General features: G+C 60.7%; 3 protein-coding genes across 13 annotated transcripts; 1 reads left to right on the top strand and 2 right to left on the bottom strand.

Moving 5' to 3' along the window:
* Positions 1-280: 280 nt before the first annotated feature.
* Positions 281-7659, bottom strand: CSAD (cysteine sulfinic acid decarboxylase). 4 transcript variants are annotated; one of them, XM_053967353.1, is made up of 16 exons: positions 7582-7659; positions 6529-6783; positions 6035-6277; positions 5263-5389; positions 4532-4622; positions 4061-4167; positions 3843-3958; positions 3244-3323; positions 3113-3167; positions 2048-2164; positions 1904-1968; positions 1708-1789; positions 1424-1623; positions 1303-1354; positions 711-800; positions 281-602 (listed from the first exon to the last, which is right to left on the bottom strand). In XM_053967353.1, the coding sequence occupies exons 3-16, from the start codon at positions 6176-6178 to the stop codon at positions 429-431; spliced, it is 1500 nt and encodes a 499-aa protein (XP_053823328.1). In that variant the 5' UTR covers positions 6179-6277; positions 6529-6783; positions 7582-7659; the 3' UTR covers positions 281-428. The 4 variants fall into 4 exon arrangements, with proteins under 4 accessions (XP_053823328.1, XP_053823329.1, XP_053823330.1 ...); XM_053967354.1 differs by lacking the exon at positions 7582-7659 and adding an exon at positions 7159-7575; XM_053967355.1 differs by lacking the exon at positions 7582-7659 and having other exon boundaries at positions 6541-6882.
* Positions 7613-12537, top strand: ZNF740 (zinc finger protein 740). 7 transcript variants are annotated; one of them, XM_053967359.1, is made up of 9 exons: positions 7741-7778; positions 8003-8054; positions 8512-8682; positions 10109-10240; positions 11423-11509; positions 11614-11673; positions 11817-11931; positions 12061-12179; positions 12270-12537. In XM_053967359.1, exons 3-9 carry the CDS (start codon positions 8665-8667, stop codon positions 12360-12362), a joined length of 624 nt encoding a protein of 207 aa, XP_053823334.1. In that variant the 5' UTR covers positions 7741-7778; positions 8003-8054; positions 8512-8664; the 3' UTR covers positions 12363-12537. The 7 variants fall into 7 exon arrangements, with proteins under 7 accessions (XP_053823339.1, XP_053823338.1, XP_053823333.1 ...); XM_053967360.1 differs by having other exon boundaries at positions 7755-7778; positions 8003-8068; XM_053967358.1 differs by lacking the exon at positions 8003-8054 and having other exon boundaries at positions 7708-7778.
* A 1569-nt stretch (positions 12538-14106) lies between these two features.
* Positions 14107-23366, bottom strand: RARG (retinoic acid receptor gamma). 2 transcript variants are annotated; one of them, XM_053967369.1, is made up of 8 exons: positions 23334-23366; positions 19432-19577; positions 18781-18903; positions 18248-18402; positions 17227-17403; positions 16438-16642; positions 15998-16156; positions 14107-15310 (listed from the first exon to the last, which is right to left on the bottom strand). In XM_053967369.1, the coding sequence occupies exons 1-8, from the start codon at positions 23339-23341 to the stop codon at positions 15135-15137; spliced, it is 1149 nt and encodes a 382-aa protein (XP_053823344.1). In that variant the 5' UTR covers positions 23342-23366; the 3' UTR covers positions 14107-15134. The 2 variants fall into 2 exon arrangements, with proteins under 2 accessions (XP_053823344.1, XP_053823343.1); XM_053967368.1 differs by lacking the exon at positions 23334-23366 and adding an exon at positions 21957-22177 and having other exon boundaries at positions 18762-18903.
* Between the last annotated feature and the right edge of the window lie 922 nt (positions 23367-24288).

Here is a 24288-nt window from a genome sequence, read left to right as displayed (position 1 = left end):
AGAAGGAAGTCTAGGTTCTGCTCCACTTCCTCAGGGATGACACAGCAGGTTTTGAGGTACTCTCCCAAGAGTTTTTTGGGTGCTGACAGATCCTCTTCCATACAAATTCCAACCTCTGGCTCTTCAAGAAGTCATGGGAATGTCAGGAGAGTCACGAGGCCACTACATCCTGATTCCAGAATCCACAACCTCCTCCGGAGCTTCCGGGGGAATTGAGGGACCCCCTACACCCCAAGTCCCATTTCAGGAGTGGGGTTATATCAAATTATTATCAGATCAGGACCATTAAATGCTCTTTTATTCCATAAGCGTGGAATTTTGGGGTCATTTCCAATTTTGGGATGTGAGGAGGAAATCAAGGCTCTGCTCCTCTTCCTCAGGGATGGGGGGAAGGTTTTGGGGTCTTTCACAGGGGTTTTTGGGAGTGCTCACAGATCCCATCCCAATTCCTGTATCTCATCCAGGAAGAAGTCCAGGTCCTGCCGGGTGACAGCAGGATTGGTGATAATCTGCCGGAAGAAGTTGACGTGGGATCCATGGGGTTGGTATCCCACCATCATAGAGCCCCTCCGGATCATCTTTTCCTTGATGGCTGGGGCCACCTAGGGGGAAACACAATTTCAGGAGGGTTTTGGTTTTATTTTCGGGTGGTTTTTTTGGGATTTGGAATTGGAGTTGGTGGTGGAGGGAATTTGGAATTCTGGGCTCACCTTTCCCAGTTTGTTCCAGAATTCTGGGGAGCTCTCCTGGCCCCGCAGGCTGGGCGGGATGAACCAGAAGCAGAGGTTGATAAATTCTGGCTGCAGGAAGAGGAAGGAGATTATGGCCATTCACCCAATTCCCAGAATTTGACACGGATTCGGACCCCCAGGAATTCAGCCATGTGTATTTAATTGTCTGGGATTGGAACCTGTAGAATTTAATCCTCCAGGATTTAAACCTCCAAAGTGGAAACTTCCAGGATGATTAAAACTCCAGAATTTAAACCTCTGGGATTTCAACCCCTGGGATAATTTAAACCTGTGGAATTCCAAACTCCAGGATTTCAGATTCTGGGATTTAAATCTCTGGGATTTGTCCTTGGGGATTTAAACCTCAAAGACTTAAACTGGGACAATTCAAACCTCTGAGATTTCAGCCTCTGGGATTGAAAACCCTGGAACTTAAACCTTGGAGATTCAAACCTTTGGGATTAATCCCCTGGGAGTTAAACCTCCAGGATGATTTAAAACTATGGCATTCCAACCTCGAGGACTCTTAGGTGTCCACATTCCCCATCCCACATTCCAGTATCAGCCTTACCTCCATCACCAGCTGGAATCCCTCCCTCCTCTTCACCTGCTCAAACAGATACCTGGGGGGGGAGCAAAGGGGTGAAGCCAAGTTTGGGAGGGTGGAGGGTTCCCCCAATCCCGGGGCTCACCGAGTGGCACTGAACGCCCGCTCCACACGCTGTCCCAGCCCCCGGGTTCCCACTGCTTTCCAGAGGATCCAGAGCTTGAGGCCATCGGCACGGCGGCCGCACTGGGGGCTCTTGTCCCCTGTGTCCAGGGACACGTCATAGAACTTGTCCCGCTGGAACAGGTACGAGGCCCCCACGCCATGGCAGCGCTGCAGGAGCCCCTAGGAGGGGCAGGGGGCACCAAAATTAATGAGGGGGCCCAGGAGGCATCCCAGGGGCAGGAATTCATAATGAGGTGCACCTACGGAGCTGTCACGGAGCAGGAATGCTGAGCACTGCAATCCCACCATCAACAGCTTGTGGGGGTTCCAGGTCACCGAGTCGGCTCTGGTGGGGAGGAACAGCAGAGTTTGGGGGGACCCTGTGGCGAAAAGGAGTATCCCCAAAAACTCAGAGGGGGAGTGGTGGGAGTCTTTTGTGGGGGCAGGGAGAGGGACACACCTGTGGATGCCGGCAAGGAGGTGACGGAGTTGAGGGGACAGGAGTGCGCTGCCCCCCCATGCTGCCTGCAGGGAAAGGGGGATCAGCACCCACAGAGGGACCCCCGAACCCCCCCCCTCCCAGCCAGGGACCCCCCGGACTCACGTCCACATGCAGCCACAGCCCGTGGCGGGCACAGACGTCGGCGATGGCGTCCAGCGGGTCGAAGGCGCCCAGGACAGTGGTGCCACTCGTAGCACACACAAAGAGGGGCTCTGAGCCCTGGGGGGGATTAGGGAGGGGTCTGGGGGTATTGGGGGGTGCAGGGGGCATGGAAGAGGGTAGAAGGCAGGGGGGCACAGGGAGTCAAAGGTGGCCAGGACAGTGGCATAGACAAAGAAAGGGCTCCAAGTCTTGTGTGGGAGGCACTTGGAGGAGCTTTGGAAGGGGTTGGAGAAGGACCTGGGGGCGTTTCAGGGGGATTTGCAGAGGATCTGAGAGGGCTTGGGGGAGACCTGGGGAGGCTTGAGGGGGATTTGGGTGATGGAGGACAGGGGGACAACAGAGGGTTGAAGGTGCCCAGGATGGTGGCACAGAAAAAGAAGGGGCTCTGAGTCCTGAGGGAGCATTTGGGCAAGCTTTGGGGGCAATTTGGAAGGGATCTGGAGGGGTTTTGGTTGATCAAGGAAGGCTTGGGGGGATTTGGGAGACAGGGGACAGGGGGACACAGGTCAAAGGTGGCCAGGACAGTGACACAGAAGAGAAGGGGCTTTGAGCCCTGGGTGGGCATTTTCAGGGACTTTGAGGGGGCTCAGGAGGTAGGCTGGGGGGGCTGGAGGATACAGGGGGATATTGCGGGTGCAGGAAATGGGGTACAGAGGACTTTGGGGCAGACAGGGGACTGACTTTAAGGGGAGACAGGAGGCCGGGGGAGGACAGGGCACACTGGGTGCATTGGAGAGTTGACGGGACATGGGGCGGGGGGCATTGGGGGAGATTCAGGTTATCTGGGGGCACGTTGGGGAGATTTCAGGAGACACTGGGGGACATGGGGAGGTTTTGTGGACATAGGAAGGGCTTTGGGAACACTGGAGAGGCTTTGGGGCTTAGAGTGGGACACATGGACTTTGAGGGAGCTTTGGGAACACTGGGAAGGCCGTTGGGGATACTGGGGAGGCATTGGGGAGTTTGAGGGGCTTTGGGGACATGGGGGGTGCAGCCTCTCCTGACCTCAGCTTTCACCCTCTGGATCTCCTTCTCCAGCTCTTCGGGGATCATCTTTCCCCTGAGGGGAAGGGACAGGGATGGAGACATGGAGGAACCCCCTGACCTGGGGTCCCCCAGGACCTCCCAGCACCCACCTCTTGTCTGTTTGCACCAGGTGAACGTTGTCCGTGCCAATTCCCAGGAGAGCAGCTCCTTTTAGGATGGAGTAATGGCTCTGGGCAGGAAAACAGGACTCGGATTGTGGGGACCCCAGAAACCAGATTTTGGGTAACCTCAGGGACTAGACTTGGGGTAACCCCAGATTTTGGGTGATCTCAGGGACCAGACTTAGGGTTACCCCATGGGCCAGGTTTTGGGGTGACCTCAGTGACCAGGTTTTGGGGTAACCCCATGGATCAGGTTTAGGGCAACCTCCAAGGATCAGCTTTAGGGTGATGCCAGGATCAGGTTTTGAGATGACCCCAAGTGACCCCCTGGATCAGGTTTTGTGGAGTGACCCAGGAATCAGATTTGGAGTGACCCAGGGAATCAGGTTCCATGTGACCTCAGGGGGACACATTTGGGATGACCCCAGGGATCAGAATTGGGATGACCCTGCGGATCAGGTTTTGGGGTGATGTCAGGACCAGGTTTGGAGTGATGCCAGGGACTAGTTTTGGGGTGACCTCATGGATCCAAATTGGGATGACCCTGAGGATCAGGTTTTGGGGTGATCTCAAGCCCCCACTCCCACCTCCTGGGATGCAAACAGGCCCAGGCGAGGCAGGTCCCAGTTCCCTCTGCTCCGGCTCTCCGGGAAACGCCAGAATCGCGCCACGTTCATGGCCAACATGTTGGATATAGAGCCCCCTGCCCAGGACAGGGACCTCTGTTTCACCCCCAGGGCACCGTGGACAGGCTGCCAGGGGGAGAGGGGGGACAGGGATAACCCTCAGGAAGGGTCCAGGATACCAGGAGCAAAGATCCCATCGCCGGTGCTCCATCCCACAAACTCCCGGAGCTTGGCCAGCACCTGTTCCTCCATCAGCACCAGCACTGGGGCGATTTCGTATGTGTACCTGGAAGGGTCCAGCAGGAGTCACAGGGTTCCCCTCCCCGTGAAACCTCAGAACCTCAAACACCTTCCCCTGGAACATCAGCACCCCAAAACCCTCCCCCCATCAGCAGAACCCCCCTCCATCAGCACCAACACTGGGGGCTAGATCAGGGGAGTCAGGACAGGGTTTTGGCGGGTCCTTTCTCATTTGGGCTCCTCAACACCCCCAAAACCCTCCCTCCAGACTTCATCCTCTCCTCAGCACCTCCCACTCCATCAGCACCAGGGGTTCCTCGCAGGTGGGTCTGGGGGAGGGGAGGGTCACAGCAGGTTTTTAGGGGACCCCCCCTCTCGCCAGTCCCCATTTGGGGGTGTTGGGGGCTCACGGGCTGGTGTTGAGGGTCTCGGTGAGGAACCGGCCAGCCAGGGCATGGTGGTCCAGCCCTGAGAAAAGCTGGTTGAAGAATCGAGGGTGACCTGGGGGAACATGGCAGGGGACATAGGGTAGTCAGGGGAGGACATGGTGGGGGACAGAGAGAGATAGGGGAGGGGATAGGGGGAAATGGGGGGGAACATGAGAGAGCTGGGGAGGTGGGACACAGGAAGATAAGGGAAGGACCTGGGAGGTTCAGAGGGGACATGGCGGGGTCGTAAGGAGATTGAGGAGACAGGAGGAGGACATGGAGGGCAGAATGGGGGGGTGGGAGGAAATGGGAAACTGGGGGGCGGGGGGATATAGGGGAATCAGGGGCTATGCAAGAGGGACATGGAGGATCAGGGGACATGAAGGATCGGGGTTGGGTAGGGAGGGAACGGAAGGGACATGGAGGGACATGGGGGAGTTGGGGGTACATGGGGGGGGTGAGGGAATGGATGCAGAGGAAAATGGGGGGGCACAGGGGCAGTCAAGGGAGACACAGAATATCGGGGAGATATGGAGGGGAACATGGCAGGGGCCACAATCTTCGACACTAGGAGGCACCAGGGGCCACACTGGGAACCGCTGGGGCTGAACCAGGACGTGGGAGGAGGAGGGGCCTGCCCTGGGAGGCACTGGGCCTGCCCCGGGGCTGTACTCCTGTGTACTGGTGTGCACTGGTGCATACTGGGAGCGCACCAGTGCGGACGCTGAAGCGCAGCACGTCCCGGCAGCGCTGCAGGAGCCGCTCCCGCCCCTCCCCGTCACTCCGCAGCTCCAGATCCAGCAGCTCCCGCAGCTCCTGCGGCTCCTTCCAGTCACACACCTGGGAATGCGCTGGGAATGACTGGGAGGGACTGGGAGTGGAAACAAGACTGGGAATGGGACTAGGACTGGAACCAGAATGGGAATGGGCCTGGCACCGGAACTGTGAACAGAGTGGGGAATGGGAATGAGAATGGGGCTGGAAGTGGGATTGCAAATGGGACTGGAAATGGAAACAAGATTGGGAACAAGACTGGAAATGAGAATGGGACTGCAAACTGGGATTTACTCTCATTCCCAACCCCAGTCCCACTCCTGTTCCGAGTGTAAGGTTGGAAAGGGGACTTGGAATGGGAACAGGACTGGAAATGGGACTGAGAACGGGATTGGGACTGGAACTGGGTTTCAGAATGGGAATAGGACTGGGAAAGGAGCAATATTGTGACCCCCACCCCCTTCCATATCTGCTTCCAGTCACATGCCTGGGAATGACTGGGAATGAGAATGGGATTGGGATTGGGACAGGGAATGCCTGGGAACAGGACAGGCAATAGGGACAGACTGGGGACCCCACCCCCTCCCAGGGGGCTCCTTCCAGTCACATACCTGTGGGGACAGGAATGGGATTGGGATTGAGAATGGGACTGGAAACAGGAATGGGATGGGATTGGGGACCCCCGCCCTCCTGAGTGCTCCAGTGCCCAACCTTCTGTGTCACATCCGTGCTCTTCCGCACGCCCTCCTCCAGCAGGATCTGGAACACTTCCTGCAGGAATTCCTCCCCAGCAGCCATGTCCAGGCCGGGATCATCCAATGGGATGCTGTACCCAGCCCCAGAGGGCTCAGCCATGGCAGGAGAACACAGGGAGACCCCGAAATGGGCCGGAGGGACCCTGGGCCTGGGATTGGCAGCAGGTGGCAGGATGGGGGATCCCAGGATGAGCTTCTCCTGGAAGGAGATAATTCTGGGATAAAGTGATCCCAGGACAAGGATCTCCTGGGATAAGGTGATCCCAAGCTGAGCTTCTCCCTGGGATGAGGTGCTCCTGGAATAAGGCTCTCTCAGGATGAAATTCTCCTGGCATAAAAGGATTCCAGAATGATGTTCTTCTGGAATGAGGTAGCTCTGGGACAGGATGATTGCAAAATTAGGTGTTCCCAGGATGGGTTTCATCCAGGCATCAGGCTCTCTGGACTCACCTCTCCTCTCACCTCTGCCAGCTGGAATTTTCCAGGATCAGGTGCTGCCAGGACCAGCTTCTCCTGGGATTAGGTGATCCTGGGACCAGGTGATCCCAGAATTAGGTGCTCCCAGGAGAAGCTTTTCCTGGGATCTCCTGGATCAGGCTCTCCCGGCTTCTCTCTCTTCCCTCCGCAGGATGGAATGTTCCTCTGGTCACGTCACCAAGGGGCAAGGAGCAAAGTCCAGGACTCAGGAAGGAGCTCCAGAGGGTTCTGGGGGCAGGGGGCAGGGGGCAGGGCAGGGTTAGGACTGTGTCCCCAGATCCGTGGGAAGAGGGAAGAGTGATGACCCCATATGTCCCCCCATTCCCAGTGTGGCCCCCACCCATTCCCAGGGTCCCCAAACTTATTCCCATTGTCCCCCCTGTCCCCAGAGTATCCCCCCCATCCCTAGTGTACCCCCCAGCTGTCCCTAGTGTCCCCCCCATCATTCCCAGTGTGTCCCCCCACCAATGTTTGGTGTCCCCCTTGTCCCCTGTGTCCCCACACCCATTTCCAGTGCCCTTCATTCCCAGTGTACCCCCCAATCCCAGTGCCCCATTTCCAGTATCCCCCTCAATTCCGAGACACCACGGGGAGGGCCAGTACCTGCCCCGGGGGGGTGGGGGGGACAATAAAGGGGGGCAGAGGAAAGGGGCGGAGCAACCCCCAAAAAGGGGTCACAGGGGAGGCCCCAAAGGAAGGGGTCAGAGTGAGGGAGGGGGGAGCTCAAAGGGCGGTTGTAGTAGGGGGTCCCCAAGAGTGTGTCGCGAGTGGGGGCAGCGGAGGGGGGGCGCCGGCAGAGGATTGTCGGGCGGGAGGGTGTCGGTCCCGCTCCTGGGGGCGACCGGGGAGGTCGGGGGCGGGGTCGGGCCGTAGCGGGTCCCCGATCGCGGTGAGTCAGGGGGGATCGAGGGGGGCGTGGGTCCCTTCCCCTCCCCGATAGGGTCCCTCCCCTGGGGGTAGGTCAGGGAGGGTCGGGGGCTCTCGGAGGGGGTCCAGGCCGCGCCGTTGCCATGGCAACTTCCCCACCCCACTATGGCGGCGCAGCGCTCGCCGTCCCGCCGCCACTTTGCGCATGCGCCAGGTGCCCTTAACTTCCGCCCGGCGCCCCGCGGCCCCGGAAGCGGCGGCGGGGGCGGGGGTTTCCGGTTCCGGGTGGCGGCGGCGGCGGCGGGGGGGCGGCGGGGCCGGGCTCGGGCGGTCGGAGCGCGGAGGGGCCGCGGCAGGTACGGATCGGCCCCCCCCCACCATGACACCCCCCGCGAGACTCTCCGGCACCCTCAGGGCCGCCCGGACCCCGCCCGGCACCGGGGGGCCGTTCCCACGGGGGATGGCGGGAGGGGAACGGGCTAGGGGTGGGAGGGGGATGGGGAGGGATTGGGAGGAGGTCCCTAACAAGGGAGGCGGCCCCGATGCCCGGTGTGACCCCTCCCGATGTGCCCCTCCCCAGGCCTTTCCCCGGTTGAGACCCCTCCCCGGGACACCGCCGCTGGGACCCCCCGGTATCTCCCCCCCGGTATCTCCCCCCCGGTATCTCCCCCCCGGTATCTCCCCCCCGCTCTCCCTGGGGTTTCCCGGTGTGTCCCACCCCCTCCGTGCTCTCCCTGCTCACCCCCAGGTGTGACCCCCCCCCCGAGACCCCTCGCCTGGGTGGTCCCTCCTGTGTCACCCCCCCCCCCCAGACCCCTCCATCCCCCGCAGGGTACAGACACCCTCGGGGACCCCCAGAATCGTCCCCACCTCCCCCTCCCCAGAGTCACCCACCCCCGGGACCCCCTTTTTCCCCCTTCCCCTGGGACACCCCCTGTTCCAGGAATTCCCCCCCCCCCCCCAAGTGCCATCCTGTCGTGGGACACCTCCCCACATTACTCGTGGGGTGTCCCTGTCGCCCCCCTGGTCCCCACCCCGGGGTCCTTCCCTCGGGCCCCCTCTGACCCCCTTTTCCCGCTGTTCCCCCAGGCGAATCCCCCTGGATTCAGCTCCGTCCCTGCAGATCCAGCGCCCGCCCAGCTCGGGGGGGTCCCGGCTCCGGCGGGGAGCCCGGCCCTGTCTCCCCCCCTTCCTGCCCCAGTGGCCCCCTCGGGAGGAGGAAGAGGAGGAGGAGGAGAAGGAATGGCGGCGCCGTGGCGGGTACTGGAGCCCGCCCAAAAATCCATAAAAATTTACTGATCCCACCTTTTCTTACCCCAAACGAGCTTTACCTGGGCGAGAAGTAAGGCCAAAGGCTCCCACAGCATGGCTCAGGTAATGAGCCCCCACCTCCTGCATCCTGACACCCCCAGGCCCAGGAATTTGGGGGAACAACGACCCCCAAAAAAAAAAAAAGGGAAAAGGGAAAGAAGAGGGGAGAGAGCTGGAGCTTCCCTCCCCCTGCGCCAGGGTGGGGGGTGCCTCCCCATCCTGCTCCAGGGGATATCACAGGATTATCCCTGTTTTCCTCAAGATTACCATGATTTTCCCCAGAAATATCCTGAATTTCCCCCTTAGCCCTGAGAGCCGATGAGGCCTCAAAAAAGGAGGTTCAAGCTGCCCCCTCCACATGTGGAGTCTTCCCAAATTTTCCCACAGTATTATCCCAAATTTTTCCCCTGATTATCCCAGTTTTCCCCAGGATTTCCCAAATTTCCCTGGTAGCCTTTAGGGCCGCAATAAAGGCGGGTCAGTGTCTTTGCCTCCCGCCCTCCTTCCCCTCCCCACTGTCAGAGTTTTTTTCAGAGTTATTCCTGAATTCTCCCAGTTTCTGCTGGAATCGTGCCAGTTTTCTGTGGGATAATCCAGATTTTCCCCAGGATCATCTTGAAATTTCCTGTTATCCATTAGATCCTCTCTGGGCTGGAAAAAGTTTTTCCAACCCCAAACACACCCTGGGGTCTTCCCAGAGTTACCCCAGGATTATCCCACTTTTCCCTGGTATTCTCCCAAAATTTTCTCACATTTTTTCTGAATTTTCCTTGTGATTGTCCCAGTTTTCTCCAGGATTCCTTAGATTTCCCCAGTAGCCTTTAGGTCCTGTCAGGCCTCAAATTTGGGGTTCAGCCCCCCCCCCCCCCCCAAACCCTCCTTCTTTGGGGCTCCTAACAGAATTATTCAGGAATTATCCCAATTTTTCCCTGTAATTCCCCCTTTTTTTTTTTTCCTGGGATTATCCCCTAATTTCCCATTAACCCTTAGGTCCCAACAGGCCTCAAAAAAGGGGGGTTTAACCTCCTCCATTCCCAGTTTTGGGATCTTCCCATTTTGGGTTTATCCCACTTTTCCACAGGATTATCCCAAAGCTGCTGCACAATTCCATTGAATTTTCCCATTTGACCTTAAATCCTCATTGGACTGAACGAAGAGGGTTCAACACCCTCTGTTCTACTTCGGGGGTTTCCCCCAGAATTATTCTGGGATCATCCCCAAAGTTTCCCCAGGATCATCCCGACTTTCCCTCCAGATCACCCCAAAGCTGCCACCAGGGCCCAGAAGCAGGGGGCTGCTGGCCCGTACCCCCTCCAGGGTGCAGCCCCTGTTCCCGGGCTGTGGGGCTGACCCTGGGGGTCCCTCCCTGTTCCAGGCGAGTCTCCTGGCCTGCGAGGGGCTCTCGGGCGTCTGCCTCGTCCCCACCGTTGCCAGCAAGAAGATGATGCCCAAATCCGGCGGGAAACAGGACGGGAACCGGGAACGGGGCTCCAGCCCCGACCTCCTGGTATGGAGTGGGAAGCCCTGGCTGGGATCTGGCACCTTCCACTGGGGGATCCCACCTTTAACTGGGGGATTTTGCCCTTTAACTTGGGGTTTTACGCCTTTAGTTTGGCTTTCCCCACCTTTAATTTGGGCATTTCCTGCTTTAATTTGGAGTTTTCCACCTTTAATTTGGGTATTTCCACACTTAATTTGGGGGTTTCCACCATTAAGTTGCTTTTTTCTACATTGGATTTCTTTTTTTCCCAGCTTTTATTTGGGGGTTTCCAACTATTTATTTTTTTTTTCATGCTTTAATTTGGGCTATTCTGCCCCAAATTTGCCATTTTCCACCTTTAATTTGCCTCTTCCTCCTTGAATTTGAATTTTTTTCTAGTCGAATTTGAGGTTTTCTCCTTTAGTCATCCTTTTCTACATTTTATTTGACCTTTCCCACTTCTAATTTGGCTTTTTCTTGCCTTTATTTGGGTTTTTCCTCCTTTAGTTTTCCTGCTTTAGTTTCATTTTCTCACTTCTCATTTGACCTTTTTCTGCTTTAATTGAGTTTTTCGTCCTGTAATTTCCCATTTCTGGCCCTTACTTGATTTTCTTTCCTTCACTCGCCCTTTGCTTTCTTTCATTGGATTTTTCCTCCTTCATTTAGATTTTTCCTCTTTTATTGGGTCTCCTCCTGTCTTGGATTTTCCTGTTCTAATTCCATTGTTTCCCCTTCAATTCCATTATCCCCCAACCTCCCCATTCCCTGCTCATCCTGAACCCCCCTCCCCAATTTCCTGCCCCGGTTTACCCTCCCGAATCCCCCCACCCCCATTCCTGCCCCCTAATTCCTGCTCCCCCAACCTGCCCCAATTCCTGCTTGCCCAATCCCCCCTTCCCAATCCCTCCTCCCCAGTTCCTGCCCCCTTCCTAATCCCTCTCAATTCCTGGTCCCTCAATCTCCCCTTTCCAATTGCCCCCCCAATTCCTTCCCCCTTCCCAAACCCCCCCAATCCCTGCCCCCGTATCCCCCCATCCCAATTCTTGCCCCCAATCACCCCTTCCCAAACCCCTTCTCACCGGTTCTTGGTCCCACAATCCCCTCTTCCCAATCCCCCCATCCCAATTCCTGCCCTGTTCCCAACCCCTCCCAATTTGTGCCCCCCAAACTCCCCTTCTCAAACCCCATCCCAATTTGTGTCCCCCCCAGTCCCTCCGCCAGGACCCCGACAAGCCCCGCGCCCGCAAGGACGATGATGCTCCTGAGGCCTCCAACCCCAAGAAATCCATGAAAAAGGCAGGTCCCCTCCCCCAGCGGGGGGTCCCCCCTCGATTTTGGGGTCTGGGGGGGGGTCGGGGGCCATCTCGGGGGCCGCTGACACCCCCTCGCCCCCCCGGCAGCGCCGCAAGCGGGTTCCCGGCGCCGAGGGACCCCCGAGCTCCTCCCGCCGAGGATCCCAGGTTTGCCGCCGCGCCGCACGAGGAGAAGGAGGAGGAAGACAATCTCCCAAACTCCGGCAGGCGCAGGACGGCCGGGGGGCGGGATTTGGGGGGGCTGCTGGGGGTCCCCCCGGCTCTGAACCCCCAAATCCCCCCCATTTCAGATGGTGGTGATTGAGCAAAACGGCTCCTTCCAGCTCAAGAACTTCATCTGCGACCATTGTTTTGGCGCTTTCCGGAGCAGCTACCACCTCAAACGGCACATCCTCATCCACACCGGTAATGAGCCCTCGTTAATGAGCAGCCCCCCGCCCCCTCGCTCCACCGGTAATGAGCCCTCGTTAATGAGCAGCTCCCACCCCCCGCCCCCTCGCTCCCTCCCTTGCTAATTCTCGCCCGGAATTCCAGGGGAGAAGCCGTTCGAGTGCGACATGTGCGACATGCGCTTCATCCAGAAGTACCACCTGGAGCGGCACAAGCGTGTGCACAGTGGGGAGAAGCCCTACCAGTGCGAGCGCTGCATGCAGGTATTCACGGGAGAATTCCCCTGGGAACGGGCGGGGCACCCCTGGGATTCACAGCGCCACCCCCACAACTGACCCCGCCTTGTCCCGCAGAGCTTCTCCCGCACGGACCGGCTGCTCCGACACAAGCGCATGTGCCAAGGCTGCCAGACCAAGACCCCTCCCGACTCCCAGCTCCTGCTGTGAAAATCTGGGAATACCGGGAAGTTCAGGGGGTGCGGGAGGGAGGTGTTTCTTCCTTCACCCCCCCCCCCCTCCCGCCCCACATCACCATGCTCTGCCTCACCTGGATTTCTCACCCCCATAAGGATGGGGAAGAACCCGAGCGCTGCCAACATGAAAAACTCGGATCGTTCCTGCCCTCCGGCCTAAAAACTTGGATTATGATCCCAAAAATCCTCCTGGAATCTTCAAGTGGCCCCCCCCCCCCCCCCCACCATCATTATACCCCTGAATCCACCCCTCCCCCTCTTAGGAAAGACTAAGAAGCCCCAAACTGCCCGAAATCCCGGTGGATCCGGGATACCCGTGCACAGGTAGGAGGGTCCCACTGGGAAACAGCATCAATCACTCTCTTCTTTTGGAAAAGGAGGAAAACTGAAGATGTTGCGGGGTGTCTCAGCTTGGGGGGGGTACACCCTCTTTTTTTTTTTCTTGGAAAATAGGAAAAAAAGAATTTGGGGGCCCCTCCCTTGAGCAGTGCATCCTGTGGGACACTCAGTGGCACTTCCCATTTCCTCTGGAACTCCTTCAGATTCTGGGGGGGTTTCTCCTCCTTCTGCATAGTTTTGGGGTGCTGCCTATGTCCCCCCATGCTAGGAGGTCTGCGCCCTAGGTGGGTGGAGGAAGGGGGGGGGGGTGAGAGGCCCCTCAGTTTCTGGGAAAACCCTGTTCCAAGGGAAAGGAAAACCCCCAGATCAGGGGCGAGGTGAGGGGGGCAGGAGCAGCCCCCCAAAACCATGAGGTGGGCCCCTGCTCTTCTCCCCCATTTTGGGAGTGTCCTTGTCCCCCCGTCACAGACTGCTCCAAGGGGCAAGAGAGATGAGTTTGGCTCCCCCATTTTTGTGCCCTGAACTCCTTTTCTGGGCCTGCTGGAGTTTTGGGAGGGGCCCAAATTTTGGGGATCCCCCCCCCCAATGACATGTCAAGAAGGACTTTGGCTCTGCTGAGCTCATTCCCCCAAATTTGTGGGGCCCAGGGGGGGCAGTCTGGGGGCTCCAGCAGGGGTTGGGGTGCTGGGGGCAGGGGGGGGGGGGGTTGGGGGATTCTTGGGGGAGGGAGGGGGAACTCTAGGGCCCCCCACCTGCGAGGGCTCCCAGCCCCCATCACACCCCCCGGTTTCATTTTTGGGGTGTTTTGTTGGGATTTAGGGTTTAATACAGTTATTTTGCTACTGGGGGGGAAGCGGGGTGCAGCCCTAGGGGGTCGGGGGGTCACTTTTAAACTGTAGATTTTTCTAAGGGTCCCCAAATTTTGTGTTCCCCCTTTCCACTGTGTCCCACCAGTGTCCCTCCCACCTACTGTGTGTCCTCCCTCCTCCTTTAGGGTTTATTTAAATAAAAACTTGGGTTTTTGCTTTTTTTAACCCCAAATTCAAGTCCTTTGGGGGAGTGAGGGGGGACCCCAGAACTCACTCATGCCAAACAAAGTAAGGGGAGGTTACATTGGGACTATAAGGGTTTTTTAAGAGGGAAGGGGCGCAATTGCTGGGGGCTCCCCGGGTGCCCCCCTTATTCTGGGGGGTCCCCCCAGTTGGGGAGGGGTCCCCAAGTAGTCCCTTTTCTCCCTGCAGGGCTCCCTAAGTCAGAGGGGACCCCACATTGCCCCCCATACCCCAGGCGTGCCCCTCACCTCAGGGCGGGTCCCAAGGTTCCCCTCTACCCCCAAGTCCCCTTTACAGCCCCCCCTCCCAAATTCATGACCCCCCCCCAAAATTTCCATAACTTTATTTTGCAAAAATAGAAAAGTCCTGTGTCCCCCCCCCAGCATGGGAGGGGGCGGTTGGGCTGTAAACATGGCAGGGGGACCCCCCAAAAAGGGGGGAGTTAGCGGGGGGGGCAGCAGCGGGGGGGGGCCCATTCTGAGGGGGGGCCCGCTGTAAACGCAGAGGAATAAATAGGGGTGAAAGTGCAGCCCCGGGGGGGTACCCCTCTGTGTAGTGTAACAGGCTCCCCCTGAGGGCTCTGCACCCCCAAATTCGGGGGGGTAAATGTAAGGGGGGGGCAATTGTAGGGGAGGCCAGCCAGGCTGGGGGTAACAGATTTGGGAGGGCAGTTGGGTCTGGGGGGACCCCCAGGATTTTGGGGTCACCCTATGGCTTGAGCCCCCACCCTGAAATGGAGGGGGTTGTGGGGGGGTCACCTTGTGTCCCCCATCTTTGGTCTCTGTAGTGTTTGGAGGGGGCACTGGGGGAGGGCAATTTTGGGGTTTCCCTCCCCATCCAAACAGCATCAAAAAGCAAAACCCACAAGCAGCCCCCCCCTCCCCCCCCCAGTATAAACGGTGTCCCCCAGATTTAGGGGGGGGGGGTAGGATGTCCTGGGGGAGAATGGGGGTGTCTCCCCCCCAGTCCACCCTGTGTCCAATAAATAAACTGTGGGGGGCACCCTGGGAGTGTCAGACATTAATTTGGTGGGGAGGGGCTGGGCCCCCCAACTCCCCCCCCTCAAGGCCCCCCCAGAACAAGGGGGGTTGGCAGCAGGGTCTGTGGGGGCTTTGGCGTGAAGCTGAGGTTTGGGGGGCACCCCCAGACTCCCCCAGCTTAAGGCAATAGCTTTGCTCTGTCAGTCTCTGCCCCCTTCCCCAAATTCTGGGGGGGGGGGGGAGGGGGCACTCTGGGGAGCTCCCCCTCCCCAGAGCAAAAGGGAGAGGGAAGGCAGCTTCCCTGGAAGGCAGCTCGGAATGTCCCACCCCACTGGGGATGGGTTTTGGAGATCCCCCTGAGCTGGGGGGGGGGGGCTATGGGGATGTGGGGGGGCCAGGGGGACTGTCCTGGGCAGCAGGAGGGTCTGGGGGTGGGGGGGGGGCATCCCCCCCCACTTCGGTGAAGATTTCGGGGTTCTCCAGCATTTCCCGGATCAGGGGGGGCATCGGCCCCGGGATCTCCGTGCGCAGGGTGATGGCTCGTTCCGCCCCTGGAGGAGCCAAAATGTCAGCACCCCTGAACTCGGGCCACCCTCAAGGCCTTGGTCCCCTCCTGAGAGATGGAACCCCCTTCCAAAAAATGAGCTTCAACAGCCTCTCTAATTTCAACCCCCCCCCCAAAACCCTGAAGCCCCAAAACCCTTGGACCCCTCCAAGACCTTGAACACCGCCAAAACGAGCTTCAATTACTGCAAAGCCTTGACAACCCCCACAAGAGATCCGAGTCCCACCCTGAGGCTTTGAATCCCACCCAAAAATGAACTTCAGTGCCCTCCCAAATTTCAACAGTCCCCAGCTTTCAAAACCCTGCAAAATCTTCAGCGCCTTCAAAACCTTGAACCTCCCCAGATACCTTGAACACCACCAAAATGAGCTTCAAACTCCCCCTGCTCAAAACCTTGAAACACCCCCAGGACCTTCAACTACATCTCCCTGAGAGCTTCAAATCCTGTGGTGTCAGGGGTTGGTTTGGGGGTGTCCTGATGGGTTTTGGGCTCCTGGAGGGGTCCTGGGAAGGTTTGGGGGTTGCCCCTTTTGGTGGTGACTTTGAACAGCATTTGGGAAGATCACTGTGTTTAGGGGGTTTTGGGGGGATTCCAAGGGGGGTTGGGGGTTTCTGGGGTCCTGGCAGGGTTGACACAGTTTGGGGGAGCCCCGGGGATCTGGGTGCTGCTCACCCTTGGTGCTGATGCCACGCAGGTCAGTGATTTTGAGCAGCATCCGGGGGAAACGCTGCGGCTGCCACGGGCGCCGGCGCCGGGCATAGACCCGGAGAGCCTCGAGCAGCGGCTCCTGCAGCCGCTCCACGTGCCGGGGCTGCTCCAGCTCCATCCGGTCTGGGGGAGAGAGAGAGAGACCACCTGGATAGACACTGTCCCCTTTTCCCCTGTCTCTGTGTCCCCATGTTCCCACATGCCCATCTTCTGTCCTAGAGATCCCAATGTCACCCCAATATCCCCTCGTGTCCCCCCCCCCATCCGCAGCTGAGTGGCCACAACTCAGTCCCACGTCCCCGTGTCCCCCTGCCTGCCATAGCCCTGATACACCCCCATGTCCCCACCCTGGCACTGAGCAGCCCTGACCCCCACATGCCCCTGCATGTCCTGCATGTCCCCACCCCCACAGATGAGGCAGATGGCACTGAGCAGCCCGGTCTCGGTGTCATCAAGCTGTAGTGGCAGCAGCTGCCCCGCGAAGGCAAACACGAGGTCAGTGAGGGGCCCGAATCCCGCGTTGTGCATCTGGGTCCGGGTCAGCGTCAGCCCATCCGAGAACGTCATCGTATCCTGCTCCGGTGTGTAGCGGGTGCAGATCCGCAGCATCTGTAAGGCACGGACCCCCGAATCACCAAGGGGCACCAGAATCCATCCAGGAACACCAAAAATCCATCCATGGTCACCAAAATCACTCAAGGGCAATAGAATCCACACAGGGACACCAAAAATCCACAGAAAGGCCTGAGAATACCTCCAGGTGCACCAAAAATCCACCCAGGGTCAGCCCATCCCATCACTGTGTCCTGCTCTGGAATGAAGCAGCTGCAAATCCACAGTATCTGCAGGGCAGGGACCCCAAAATCCACCCAGGATCTGCCCATCCTGGAGCATTGTCATGTCCTTTTCTGGCTGTGCCACAGGACAGACACAGCAGCGGGGGGGGGGGGGGGGGAGGTCAGGGCCAGGGACACCCCAAAATAGCCCAACGTCACCAAAAGCACCTAAGGGACCCCAAAGTTGCCCACCATGGGATCCCCAAACCCACCCAGGCCCTCCCAGGAGCCCTCCCAGCCCCTCTCAGGTGGGGTGGTGAGGTCAGGACCATTGTGGGCCATCCCAAGCTCCTTCAAGGAGCCCCTAACTACCCTGAGGAGCCCCCCCAACCCTCACCAGAGCCCCCCAACCCTCACCAGGATGTCGAGGCAGGCAGCCTTGAGCAGAGTGATCTGGTCGGCCATGGTGAGCCCTGTGAAGCCCGGGAGCCGCTTGGCAAACTCCACGATCTTGATGATGCACTTGGTGGCCAATTCGCTGAACTTGTCCCAGAGCCCCAGGTCCAGCTGCACCCGGTGGTCAGCACTCGAGTTCTGGGGGCACGGGGGCGGGGGGGGGGGGGCATGGCTGTTAGGGGATTGTTCAGGAGCCCCTGGGACCCCCTGGAACCTCTGGGACGCTAACCCCAGCGCCCTGAACTTTTCCCACATCCCCAGGTCCAGCTGCACCCAGTGGCCAGCGCTCAGGTTTTGGGGGCATGGGCTGAGTTAGGAGGATTCAGGATGGACTGGGACTCCCTGGGACAACTGGGACCCCCTGAGACCCCAGTCTCAGTAACCCCCGGCCCCAGGTCCAACTGCACCATGGAGTCAGTGCTCAATTTATAAGGGACACAGGCTCAGTTATGGGGGTTCAGGACCTGCTGGGACCCCCAGGAAGCTGCTGGTACTCAGTGAACCCCAGCCCCTGAACCCAACCCCAGCCCCAGGTCCAGCTACCCCCTTACTCAGCAGTTGAGTTTTCAGGGGTCAGGGTGTGCAGAGACCCTGCTCTGAGCTCCAGGGCTAGGGTCCCTCCCATAAGTAACCCCCCAAACACCATCCACAACCCCCAGTGCTCCGTCCCAGTGCCCCCCTCCCCCTGAACTTGTCCCCCAGCCCCCCCAGTGCTCAGCACTTATGTTTTGGAGGGGTCGGGAGGGAACAGAGACCCAATTGTAGGTGCGAGGGCTGGGACTGGGGTCTGCCCCAAAGGGACTCCCAAAACCCCCTGGGGACAGAAACCTGGTGCCGCACTCCCCCTGAACATGTCCCCCAGTCCCAGCTGCCCACAGTGCTCATGTTTGGGGGGGACCAGGAGGGAGCAGTGACCCCGCCCCAGATCTGATGAAATGGGGGAGGGTTGGGGCCCCGCCTCAGTCTCCCCAGCCCTGCTCACCGTGGTGTACTTGCCCAGCTGGCCCAGAGAGGGGAAGGTCTCCTGGTGGGCTCTACTGACCCTCCGCACCAGCTCGGCCAGCTCGGGGCTCAGCTCATCCCCCGCCAAATCCTGCTTCACCTCCTTCTTCCTCTTGTTCCGGTCGTTCCGCACGGCTGCGGGGGGTGGCATTTGGGGGTCGGGGGCATTGGTGTGCCCCCTCAGATCCCTCACAGGTGGGGTTTCCGCCCCCCCTCCCCCAAAAATCCTCCCATGGGACAGGAACATCCCCGCCGTGAGCATCCCCAGGATCCTGGGACCCCTCAGCAAAGCTTGGGGGAGGGGTCTCAATTTTAGGCAACTCCCCTGTAGGACCAAGGGGGCAAAGCCTCACACCCAGTAGTCCCCTCCACAGCCCCAAATCCTTCCCAAGAACAGGAACATCCCCAGGCCCACCGGAACACCACCAGGGCCCCTCAGCGATGTTTGGGGAGGTCCCCAACTTCGGGGGACCCTGGCCCAGACCCCCTCGCACCTTCCTTGGACATTCCGACCTGGAAGCACTTCTGGAGGCGGCAGAACTGGCACCGATTGCGGGTGACCTTGTCGATCTGGCAGTTGCGCTCCCGGTGACACGTGTACACCATGTTCTTCTGGATGCTCCGCCGGAAAAACCCCTGCAGTGGGGAAACAGGGGGTCAGGGGATCCCCCAAAATGGGGGCAGCACTATCACATGCCCAGGGATCCCAGTAAGGCTCCCTAGTGCTTGGGGTGGAGCTCCTCAGAGGCTCCCCAGTATCCCAGGGTGGGGCACAGGGCCTGGGGGGCTCCCATCTCACCAGGGGGTGCCCACTGGCCCGGGAAGGAGTCCCCATCCCCCAGGCATGGTCCCACTCGCCCCACAGGGTCCGTGATGTCCCCAGGTGCCCCCATGACAGCTCTCCAGTGCTTGGGGGATTCCCACTCCCCCAGGGGGTCACCATTCCTCCAGTGGATCCTGCGCCAGGCTCTTTTCCATGGGGCAGGTCCCCAGCGCCCCCGGGACCCCCGCCTCCTCCAAGTGCTGGGTCCCCACACCCCGCCATTCCCATCAGAGGGTCCCCACTGCTCCCCCCCCCCCCCCCCCCCCGCCGAGGGTTCACACTGTCTCAGGGGGTCCCCCCTGCCCCGGGGAGGTCCCCACTGCGCCCCGACTCCCCCTCACCTTGCAGCCCTCGCAGGAGCTCACTCCGTAGTGGTACCCGGAGCTGCGGTCGCTGCACACGAAGCAAGGCTTGTGCACGCGGGGGGGGGGCGGTGGCGAGGGGGGGCCCGTGTCCCCCAAAACCCGCCCAGGGGAGGGCTCCAGGGCTGGGGGGGCAAAAGGCGGGGGAGTTAAACAGCCCCTCTCAACCCCTCTCCAAAGGGGCCCCAAGCCCACGTCGGGGCTGGGGGAAACTAAAGCACAGGGGGTGTGTGATTTTGGGGTCTCGCTGTCACTTCCACAGCCCTAAAACCTGGAGTTGCAAATCCCCGATATCGGGGGCTGGGGGGCTGGAATCCGGGGGTTCCACCATGGGTGGGAGACATATCAGTGTGCACCTTCTCCCCCCCGAACCCCAAAACCTGGCGTGGGGATGTACCCAGCTTCCCCAAACCCCAAAATCCGGGAGGAGGTGGGTCCCCACCTCCCTCAAACATCCCCCACGCAGCGCCGGGGGGTGACACGGGGGGAGGGAGGAGCCCCCCGACGCACAGCCCGGGCGGCAATGGAGGAGGGGCGGCTGGTTTCAGATTTTTTTTTTTTTTTTTTTGGTAGGTTTTGTGTGTTTTGCTAAAAAAAACCCCAAAACTGCTGAAATTGAGGAAATTCCGGCCTCGAGCGGCGCGTTTGTAACCGCGGGGGAGAGGGGGAGCGAGGAGGACTCCGCCCAGCGCGTGCCACGGGCACCCCAAAATAACCCGGGGGGGGGCGGGGGAGGACCCCACCCTAAAAACGGGGCCGAAATTGGGGACCGCACCCCACCCCCCGGCACGGGGTCCCACCCATGCGTACCCCAGGCTTGGGGAGGGCTGGTTGTGACCCCCTCCCCCGATCAATATTAGGGATTCCTCGCGGAGGGTTGAGGCGGAGAGGGGGTTTCATTTCGGGGGGGTGCAGGCACACTTGGTGGACCCCATCGTGCGTGTTTTCTCTTGAAGTTTGATTTTTGAAGGGGACGGAACCCAATTAAAGCATCCACCCCCCACCCCCCCCCAGAAACAGCACCCCAAAAACATCCACGACGGGGTCACGACGCTGTAGGGCCCCCAAGTTTTTGGGGTTTCCCCACTCCAAGGCGCGATCTCCCATCAGGCCTTAAATTGACGGGGGGGGGGGGGGGGGGGGGGGAGTTCCTCCGCCCAGGGTGGAATTTGGTGGGGCCACGGGGGGCCCCCCCAAAACCCGGGGAGCGACGCCCTCCCCCCTCTGCTGGGCAAGGCCCCCCCCCCCGCCCACCCCAAGTGGGGTTCGGGCGGTTTTGGTGCAGCCCCGCAGGGGTTAAAGTGCCACATTGGCAGCGCGGGGGGGACGCGGGGGGACGCGGGCGCGGCCACGACTGGAACCAGTTAGGCCGAGGAACTGGGAGGAGGGAGGACACAGGGGGAGGCAACGCACCCTGGCATAGGTGGAAGCGGGGGGGATTTAGGGGCGTTTGAGGGGATTCTCTCCCCTTCCACCCTGTTTGCACCCAGATTTACACGCGGAGGGCTCCTGTGGGACCCCGAGGATCCCCGTCGTGCCCCCCCCCCCAAAACCGGGTACTTCTTTCTACTCCCATAAAAGAGTCTGCGACCCCCCAAAATAACAAGGTTCGGGGCCCCTGAGCCCCTCCAAAGCAGGGTCCAGGGCCCTCGACCCCCCAAAAGGGGTCCTGTGCAGTCCACGGCCCTTTGCCCCTCCAATACCGGGTCCCTATTTCTGCCCCCGCAAGGGGCTCTGGGACACCGCGACCTCCCCCAAAAACAGGCTCCAGGTCCCTGGAGCCCGCAAAGGGACTCCCCCAGTGCGGTCCCCACGTCCCTGTGCCCTCCGCAAAACGGGTCTGGGACCCTGCTCCACCGCAACCCGGGTCCCTCCTGGGAAGATTTTGGGAATGTCCCTCCCCCCCCCGCTTATACACTCGCCCCCCACGGCGCACACGCCCTGCGGCCACCGCCTCGCGTCATCCCCGCACACGCCCGGGCCGGTCCGGCACCCACGCGCGTCACTCCCGGGTCACCCTCAGCCCCCTTGCACGCGCGCTTCCACACCTGGACACGCTCTCCACCCCAGCTCCTGGCACACCCACGCACCCACTCGCGGGCGCGGAGCAGCCCCCAGGCTCACGCACACCGGCACTCGCTCTCACACTCGCTGGCACATTCGGGTTCACTCCCGGAGACCCCTCCCCACGTCCCCGACCCCCCCCACGCTCCCCACACCCACGCGCAGCCCCGCCCCTCCCGCGCAGTCACCCCCCCGTTGGTACAACCGCGCTCATTCGCACACCCGGAGGGTCTCGGGGCACCCCTCGTACCCACTCGCGACACGAAACCCCCCCACGCACCCACCGCACCCCCGCACTCGCTCTCACACGCATTTGCACGGTCAGTTCACACCTGGACGCGCTTCCCCTCACCCCCGCACCCACTGCCGGACACTCCCAACCCCTCGGGCGCTACCGATCCCCCCTCATCCCCCTCGCCCTCGGGCCCCCTCCCCGGTACCTCTGCGGGCGGGGCCCCCGCAGCCGGCGGGCACCGGGACCCTGCGCAGGGCGCAGCCCCCGCGGTTGGTCACGTCGTGCAGCCGGCGCGGCGCCGCCGCCGCCTCCACGCAGCCGAACATGGCGACCCCGGGCCCACCCCGGGCCCCTGGGCCCCGGTCGCGATCGGCCCCGGTCGCGATCGGCCCCGAGCGGCCCGGAGGGTGCGGCTGCGGGGGCGGGGCCTGGGGGCGGGGCCTGGACGAAGGGCGTGGCTTCGGTTGGAGGAGGAAAACGGCGAGGGGAAATGGGGCGGGGCCTGGAGAGGCGGGGCCGTTTGGAACGTGAGGGCTGGCATGTGGGCGGGGCTAAATGGAGAGCAGGGACTGGGCTGAGAGGGCGGGGCCTGTAAGGGGCGGAGCTTTGAGAGGCTGGGCTGGACAGGAACGAGGCGTGGCCTCGGGAACGGGCGGGGCGGAGGCGGGGCCCGGGGGCTGGAAGGGCGGGGCCAGAAGGGCTGGGCTGGATTTCAATGGCGCGTGGTCTGAGCGGGGGCGGGACTCGGGGGCGGGGCTGAACGGGGAATGGGCGGGGATTGGCGCAGAGGGTGCGGCCCGCAGGGCAGGCCCGCGGTGTCGCGTACACGCGTGTCACGTGTGCCACACGGTATCAGACGTGTTTGTCCCCTCCGTGTGTCCTCCCTCCCTGGGGGGCACCCAGGCCCCGCCCCCTGTCACCCCCAACCCCCTCCCAGTCCTTCCAGTCCCCGCGCCACGCCCTCCCCAGTCCCTCCCAATTCCACCCCGTGCACTCCCAGTCCTCACGTCACCACCCGTCTCCCCAGTCCTCCCAGTTCTTCCAGTCCTTTCCACTTCCCCTGTCACTACCCCAGTCCCTCCCAGTCCCCTTGTCACGCCTCAATCCCTCCCAGTCCTGCCAGTTCTCCCAGTCCCCCGTGTCATCTCCCCAGTCCTTCCCAGTCTCTTCCAATCCCCTTCCCCCACAGTGTGTCCACTGTGGACAGGTGTGTGTCAGTACGTCCAGGTATGTGTGAGCATATCCAGGTGCGCACAGGTGTGTGTGAGTGTGCGCAGCTGTGTCTGGGTGTGCAAAGGCTGTGCCAGCACCGCCTGCCCGACTGCATTTCTGGGGCTCTGCATGTGTCACACACCTGCACACAGGACCATTGTGCATGTCACACACCTGCACATGTGATCATTGCACAGGTCACAAGATCATTGTACGTGTCACACACACACACACCTGCACACGGAATGGTCATGTGTCACTGCATGTGTCACACACCTGCACATGGAATCATTGCACAGGTCACACACCTGCACACAGGATCGCTGAACGTAACACACCTGTACACGGGATTATTGTGCATGTCACACACCTGTACATGTCACATGTCACGCCCTTTTACACAGGATGGTCATGTGTCACTGCGCGTGTCACACACCTGTACAAGGGATGGTCACGTGTCATTGCATGTGTCAGCCTCCAGCGTGCACACGCATGTCTGGGCATGGGGACACGTGTGCAGGGTGTGTCCCTACATGTCATACGCACGCATGCGTCCCCATGCCCGGACACGCGTGTAACTCCCTCCACCCCCACCTCTCCCCCCGTGCCGGGAAAGGGGAGGGGCGGGTGTGGGGGAGGGGAGGGAATGGGCTCATGGAAAAAGTTTTGGGTGGAAATTCCTCTCCTCGCCCCTCCCCCACTACGACTCAATGGCCCCTTTGTGCGGCCCCGGCCCTGGCCCCGCCATGCTGGGACCCCCCCCCGTGTGTCTCGCCCAATCCCTGGTGTCCCCCCGTTTGTCCCCCCATGTCTCCCCACTGCCCCCATAATTCCCTGTGAGCCCCAGTCGTGTCCCCACCACGTCCCCCCGTGTCCTGCATGTCCCCAACCTGTGTCCCCCCCGGTAGCATCTCCCCGTAATCCCCGTGCCCCCCAAGTCCCCATAACCCGGGGTCCACCCCAGTCATGTCTCCCCATGACTTTTGTGTCCTCTGTGACCTCCATAACCCCGTGTCCCCAATGTCCCACGTCTCTCCCCACGGGTCCCGTGTCCCTTATGCTGCTCCATGTCCTATAACCCCTTCATCCTCCCAGTCATGTCCCCGCAGTGTCCCCTTGTCCCCCATGTCCCCTCTGCACCCCTATGTCCCCTCAGTTGTGTTCCCCATGTCACCCCATGTCCTCCATGTCCCGAGCGTCCCCCGTGTCCCCTGCGCCTCCCCGCATCCCCCCCAAACTCATGTTCCCCGTCCCCGATTTCCTCCATGTCCGCTCCATGTCTCCCTTGTCCCCCGTGCCCCACCGTGTCCCGCTCTCCCATGTCC

Source organism: Vidua chalybeata, chromosome 30 (genome assembly GCF_026979565.1).
Source record: "Vidua chalybeata isolate OUT-0048 chromosome 30, bVidCha1 merged haplotype, whole genome shotgun sequence".
NCBI lineage: Eukaryota > Metazoa > Chordata > Aves > Passeriformes > Viduidae > Vidua > Vidua chalybeata.
The sequence above is the reverse complement of the archived record's forward strand: the minus strand, read 5'-3'. Positions and strand labels throughout refer to the sequence as shown.